Source organism: Mustela lutreola, chromosome 2, assembly GCF_030435805.1.
Source record: "Mustela lutreola isolate mMusLut2 chromosome 2, mMusLut2.pri, whole genome shotgun sequence".
NCBI classification, from domain to species: Eukaryota; Metazoa; Chordata; class Mammalia; order Carnivora; family Mustelidae; genus Mustela; species Mustela lutreola.
In genome coordinates, this window is record NC_081291.1 from 175,472,040 (window position 1) to 175,479,527 (window position 7,488).

Here is a 7,488-nt window from a genome sequence, read left to right on the forward strand (position 1 = left end):
GTCATCACTGAGCGCCGGGGTTAGCGAAGGGACTTGGGGGAGGAGATTGCCCTACTGCCTTATAAGGCTTCTTCCCATGATCCTCTCTTTCTTTTCACCATCTTTCCTTCTTCGTGGCTGCTGCAGCTATGAAGTGAGCAAGAGCTTGGGACCCCAATCCGCTTCCATCCTCGGGCATAGCTCCTCTCCCGCGTTCTGGGTTTCGCTTCTCCTTGCCGTAGACACTCTCCCTAATGGGCTTTCGCTTTTTGTTACAGGGTCGAGCTGTGCAGTTTCAGTGGGTACAAGATTTACCCCGGACATGGCAGGCGCTACGCCAGGACCGACGGGAAGGTGAAAGGCCAAACGCAGCTTGTGCTCTTAAGAGGAGAGACCGGTCTAATTCGGTCTGAGCGTGTTCATTTACCGCGTCGTTCTCGGTCCCTGAAAGGCTTGTTTCCGGGACCGTGTGGGCAGTGGTTGTTAGGATCAGAAGCCTCTTAAGTGAGCCATTCTTGAGGTTTGATCTAGGGTGAGGTCGGAAATGGAGTTTGGGTAACTCAGATGTCCGGGAAGTGGGCAACCGAAGTATGTGGCTATTTTAGGGGGACCACATCCTCTTAATGCCGGTAGGCACGGGAGCTAGGTGCCTCCTGGAATTTGATACACCCCGCCCTCTCCTGCGGTGTGAGCTTCGGTTTCCCGCTTTCCCTGTAAGACAGGACAAACCCCAGAGCCTTCGCGGTGCCACCCCAGGTTGTGTGACCCAGGCCTGTTGGTCTCTGTGGGACAAATGAGGGGACAGAACTAGAGTATTGAGAGTTCCAAGCTCAGCCTCCTGCGTTGCCTAGTTGAGGAGGTGACTTCTTTGAACTCCTTTTCTACAGGTTTTCCAGTTTCTTAACGCAAAATGCGAGTCCGCATTCCTTTCCAAGAGGAATCCTCGACAAATAAACTGGACTGTCCTCTACAGAAGAAAGCACAAAAAGGGACAATCGGTAAGTACAGTGCAGTTCGATCTTGGGGGCTCTGAAGTTTAAACTAAGCATCAGTTGCTGCTCTGTGAAATTGTCGTAAATGAGACATTCTGGGAAAGCGCCCTTAACGCTGTAAAGCACGAGTGATAAAAAGTCTCCTTATACATCACAGGCTCACAGGAATGTTGGATTGAAATTTGAAAGCATCCCCTTGCCAGAGTCCGATAAATGTCATTTATGCACACTTGAGTTATAAGGCACCGTGGAGGTAATTAAGGGGTTCCAGTGGGTAGAAATTAAATAGTATGGCAACTCGGTTTTGAATATGTTTGTAGGATTAGTCCTAATGGACTTCAGTGGAATCTTGTAGCATATTAGTTTGTTCTCAAGACTGAATGTATTTTGAAGTGCTCTTTAGCTTGTTGGAGATTTTTGAGGAAAAAAAACCGCCATGGCAGTGGGGTTAGTATTCAGGAGGCTTGGGATATTTTAGTGAACACCTCCTGGGTGAAAGCACAGATATTGTGGGAGTTCAGAGGAAGAAAACATTTCTAACTTAAAAATAGATTTGACACATCCATTAGGACAGTCCTTATCCAGTAAAGGGGTGGGGGGATTACCAGTGTTGCTGAGGATGTGGGAAAAATAGAACTTTTGTGCATTGCTGAATGTGAGATGGTACAAGCACTGTGCAGATAATTTCAGTTTCTCAAAAAGTTAAATGGAACTATATCCAGCAACCCCACTTCTAGAAATATACCCAAGAAAACTGTTAAGCGGGAACTTAATACAGATCATTTCTATGCCAATGTTCATAGCACTGTTACTCACAATAGCCAAAAGATGGAAATGGCCCATAAGCAGGTGAATGGATATCAAAATGTTACATACATATGATGGAGTATTACTCGGCCTTAAAAAGCTGGTAACTAGCCAGTATGGATTAACCTTTAAGACATTGTGCTAAATGAAAATAAGCCAGATACAGAAGAACAAGTAACATATGATTCCACCTTTATGGGGTATCCACAGTGGCAAATTCATAAAGACAAAGTAGAGGTTACCAGAGACCGGGCAGAGGAAGGGAGGAATGGTGGAGGGCTATTTAATGGATGTAGAGTTCGGAATGATGAAGTTACAGAAATGGACAGTGGTGGTAGTTACACACAACATTGTGAATGTACTTAAAGCTGCTGAGTTACACACCTACAAATGCTTTAAGATGGTTAATGTTACATATCTTATTTGCAAAAGTTGGAATTTTACTGTCTTGATTCCTGGACATCCCATACTTGGTAGGTTTCTTGTAATAAGTCATTTTCCAGTTGATTTTCTTCTAGTGACAGTCCTTCGGGTAAAAATAAAATAGGTGAGTTGAGGTTTGATAGTTTCTTTTTCTTTTTCCGGAAATAAATTGTTTACCATAAACAGTCTTACTGAAATCACTTTTGAAGTGGCTCACGTGAGTGACTCAGTTGGTAAATTGTCTTGACTCCTGCTTCCTGCTTAGGTCATGGTCTCATGGTTGTGGAATTGAGCCCGACTGGGCTCCAAGTGCAGACTCTGCTTGGGATTCTTTATCCCTCCCCTTCTTTTTTTTTTTTTTTTTTTTTTTTCCCAAGATTTTTATTTGTTTATTTGACAGAGATCACAAGTAGACAGAGAGGCAGGCAGAGAGAGAGAGGGAAGCAGGCTTCCTCGGAGCAGAGAGCCCTATGCAGGACTCGATCTCAGGACCCTGAGATCATGACCTGAGCCGAAGGCAGCGGCTTAACCCACTGAGCCACCCAAGCACCCTATCCCTCCCCTTCTGCCCCTCTTCACTCACATACACATGCTCCCCCCTCTTTCTCCTAAATAAATAAATCTTGAAGAAAAAGAAAAAAAAACTTTTGAAGTACCATCCAGTTAACTTCATCAGAGTTTTACTTTTGTCTTTTTAACATAGTAAAAAATGGCCAGGATTTGTCAGAGATTATTTAACTAATTATAATTGGAAAGTTTATCTGCCTGTTGTAGTATTTTATATATATTCTTTTTCTTCTTCTTCTTCTTTTTTTTTTTTTTTAAGATTTTATTTATTTATTTGACAGAGAGAGATCACAGGTAGGCAAAGAGAGGGAAGCAGGCTCCCTGCTGAGCAGAGATTTCCTGATGCGGGACTTGATCCTAGGATCCTGAGATCATGACCTGAGCAGAAAGCAGCAGCTTAACCCACTGAGCCACCCAGGCGCCCCTTTTATATATATTCTTTATATATTTATTTTCAAATGATTGCATGAATTATTTTTGTTGCTATGCTCTGAATGTATACCCTTTAAATTCATACGGTGAAATCTAACTCCCAGAGTGATGATACTAAGAGGGAAGACCTTTAGGATGCTTGCCCTCAGGAATGGAAATAGTGTTCTTACCTTTAAAAAAAGAAAAAAAAAGTTGTTTATCAGGTTCTCAGTATGGTATTTTGTTGTAGTAGCTTAAGCTCACTAAGATAAATACAAATCTTAAGATTTTGTTTCCCCCATGTTCATGAAGCAAGGTTCATAAGTACACTCCATTTTTTTTTTGTTTTGTAGGAAGAAATTCAAAAGAAAAGAACCCGCCGTGCAGTCAAATTCCAGAGGGCCATCACTGGTGCATCTCTTGCTGACATAATGGCCAAGAGGAATCAGAAACCTGAAGTTAGGAAGGCACAACGAGAACAGGCCATCAGGTGAGGAAGCCTTCATTACGAGGATTTCAGCTGTTGGGATGGATTAAGGTTATGTTCAGATTTGTAGACATATGAATCTTAATTTATGTTATTTTGTGTTTTGATACTTGCATCTATATAGAGATTGCCAGTCATAAATAGCAAAGTTTAATAATGCAGAAGTTTATAATATAGTATATACTTAATGACTTGTTGAAATTTTTTATGCAATTAAAGCTACTGCACAATTGCTAATCTCTGTTAAGGTGACTTGGTGGTTAATGACATTTATTGACAAACTCTTGAGATTTATCCTACAAATAATTGCAGATGGGGAAGGAATATGATAATTCCTTCCCAAAACACTCTAGCCCCTTACTAATAAACTCTACTCTTAGGGAGTAAAACACATTACCTTAAGTTATTTTTAACTCCACAGGGCTGCCAAGGAAGCAAAAAAGGCTAAGCAAGCATCTAAAAAGACAGCAATGGCTGCTGCTAAGGTAATTATGAGATTGTCTTGGATTTTTTATTTAAAGTAACAGGAGTGGCCCTGGCTAGCTCACATGTAGCATGTGACCCTTGACCTTGGGATCGTGAACTCAAGCCCTATGTTGGTATAGAGATTACTTTAAAAAATAAGTAATAAGTAACAAGAAAATTTATTTTTAATTCAAATTCTGATTAATAAAAGCTTCAAGTTTTTTTTTTTTTTTTAAGATTTTTTTAAAATTTATTTTATTTGACAGACAGAGATTACAAATAGACAGAGAGGCAGGCAGAGAGAGAGGGGAGGAAGCAGGCTCCCTGCTGAGCAAAGAGCCCGATGCGGGGCTTGATCCCAGGACCCTGGGATCATGACCTAAGCCGAAGGCAGAGGCTTTAACCCACTGAGCCACCCAGGCGCCCCTAAAAGCTTCAAGTTTTTAAGGAATTCAGCACAGGGCTTCAGTGAAAACGATGTTTATAACCTGTTTCTTTTTTTCTTTTTTTAATATTTTTATTTATTTATTTATTTAACAGAGATCACAAGTAGGCAGAGAGGCAGGCAGAGAGAGAGAGGAGGAAGCAGGTTCCCCGTGGAACAGAGAGCCAGATGTGGGACTCGATCCCAAGACCCTGGGATCATGACCTGAGCCAAAGGCAGAGGCTTTAACCCACTGAGTCACCCAGGCACCCCCATAACTGGGGTGGAAGATTTCAGAGGTCCTTTTCCAGACAAAAATTGGGGAAGGGGAAAATAAAGGTGGCTTTTGTTTTTAAAGTTTTCAGTAATAGTACAGGGTTGGCCCAGCTTTTCTCCATGTTATCAATTTAGATAACCATAGTAAAATTTTCACAGCCATTGGTCTCAGGTGACTAAGAATGTCCTTTTTCTGTTCTGAGGACACAGTTCAGGGTCCCACACACATATCTCCTCACTTATTCCCTCCAGTCTGTGATGATATCTTTTTTTTTTTTCCCCTGTTTACATACGTAGAAGTGGACATTTGACTTCTCAGGAGGGTGACTTTTTTTTTTTAATTCAGGGTCCCACACACATATCTCCTCACTTATTCCCTCCAGTCTGTGATGATATCTTTTTTTTTTCCCCTGTTTACATACGTAGAAGTGGACATTTGACTTCTCAGGAGGGTGACTTTTTTTTTTAATTCAGTGTTTAGAATTCATTGTTTATGCATACAGCCAGTGCTCCATGCAATATGTGCCCTCCATAATACCCAACCACCAGGCTCCCCCAACCCCCCCCACCCACCTCCCCTCCAAAACCCTCAGTTTGTTTCTCAGAGTCCACAGTGTCTCATGGTTCATTTCCCCCTCCAGTTTCCCCCACCTCAGTTCTCTCTGTCTCCCCATGTCCTCTGTTACTCCTTATGCTCCACAAGTAAGCAAAACCATATAATTGAGACTCCCTGCTTGAAGGAGGAGGGTGACTTTTAAGAATATTGGGAATGTAGTTAAATAAGGGAAATCTAGAATACATAGAGAATCTGGATATGAGAAAGGTGATTTTAAAAAGTTGCATGGAGGGCACCTGGGTGGCTAAGTGGGTGAGGCTATGCCTTATCCTCGGGTCATGATCCCAGGGTCCTGGAATTGAGCACCCCATCCGGCTTTCTGCTCAGCAGGGAGCCTGCTTCTCCCCCCCCCCCCCCCCGCTTGTGATCTCTCTCCCTCTCTGTTAAATAAATAAGTAAAATATTAAAAAAAAAAAAGTTGCATGGAATAATGCCACATAACATGTTATCTTTTTTACAGGCTCCCACGAAGGCAGCACCTAAGCAAAAGATCGTGAAGCCTGTGAAGGTTTCTGCACCCCGAGTTGGTGGAAAACGCTGAGTTGGTGGATCAGATTTTTAAATAAACATCTGACTATAACTATATTGTGGGTTTTTTTTTACTCTGAAAAGGGCATGTATTGGGCCTACATTTAAATAGCCGAACTAATCTTTTTGATTATTTTCTTATTGAGTACCCCTTTCCATGGTAGACACTTTTGTATTGGGCTTGCCTTTTGTTCACTGGTATTTCATCTCTTACCATTAGTTGATAGCTGAGGTAGAAGTGGTTAAAACTTCAACTGTACTATTAATCTCTTGATTCCAGAAAATAAGCTTAAATGAAGAAAGAGTACAATTTCATTAGCATGTGAGTAGAATAACCTTAACAACTTTCCAAGATCGTTTGTTGAGCTGGGAATTAGAACCATAGTTAAAAATGCAAAAAGAAGGGGCGCCTGGGTGGCTCAGTGGGTTAAGCCTCTGCCTTTGGCTCAGGTCATGATCCCAGGGTCCTGGGATCGAGCCCCACATCGGGCTCTCTGCTCAGCAGGGAGCCTGCTTCCCTCTCTCTCTGCCTGCTGCTCTGCCTACTTGTGATCTCTGTCTGTCAAATAAATAAATAAAATTTAAAAAAATGCAAAAAGAAAAATGGTAACCTGATGTTTAAGAAATACTTGTGTGTAAAATGTGATAAAGAAGAGTAAATTTGAGTTAAGAATAGGCCTGTGGGGGTGCCTCTGTGGCTCAATGGGTTAAAGCCTCGGTCTTCACCTGGGATTGAGCCCTGCATCAGGCACTCTGTGTCCGCTCAGCAGGGGGCCTGCTTCCCTTCCTCTCTGCCTTTCTGCCTACTTGTGATCTCTGTAAAATCTTGGAAAAAAAAAAAAAATAGGCCTGCGCTGGGATGCTTGGGTGGCTCATTTGGTTCAGTGTCTGCCTTTGGTTTGTTGTGATCCCAGGGTTCTAGGATGGAGTCCCACATAGGTCTCCTTGCTCCTCAGCAGGTAGCCTACTTCTCCCTCTCCTTGTGCTCTGACAAATCTTTAAAAAAGAAAAAAGTAGGCTTGCTCTGGGGTGCCTGCAGTTCAAGGGACTGAGCCCTGCGTTGGGCTCCCTACTTAGCAGGGAGTCTGCTTCTGCCTCTCCTTGTTTGCTGTTTGCATGCACTCTGTGTCTCTAAAATAAATAGAAAGTCTTAAAAAAAAGATGCTTCCACTTCATATAAGGTAGATCATCTTGTGTCCCATGCTGCCAAGTTAGGACTATATACAATGAATAAGCTTCATCCTCATTTGAGAAACCTGGTTTCACACACAGAATACTTAGGTAAAGGTAAAAATCACATCCCCCCCTCTCCACACACACATTCTATCCAAGGCGATGGAACTAAATGATTGTTCTGTGTAGGTGATATTAAATTCAAGCATTGTACTAGGTGCTGGGAATAAATATCCTTTTGGGGGACTTGAATACTAAAAATATGTGTAAAATCAATCCTAAAAAAATGTGCAAGATACGCTGGCTCTGGTTTAGAAACGTAAGCTTTTGCTTGGGGAGA

General features: G+C 42.1%; 1 protein-coding gene across 1 annotated transcript; it reads left to right on the forward strand.

Moving 5' to 3' along the window:
- The first annotated feature begins 21 nt into the window (after positions 1-21).
- On the forward strand, positions 22-6,030 carry RPL24 (ribosomal protein L24). The gene is made up of 6 exons (XM_059164293.1): positions 22-133; positions 258-333; positions 867-977; positions 3,533-3,669; positions 4,088-4,151; positions 5,908-6,030. The coding sequence occupies exons 1-6, from the start codon at positions 129-131 to the stop codon at positions 5,986-5,988; spliced, it is 474 nt and encodes a 157-aa protein (XP_059020276.1). The 5' UTR covers positions 22-128; the 3' UTR covers positions 5,989-6,030.
- Positions 6,031-7,488: the final 1,458 nt, after the last annotated feature.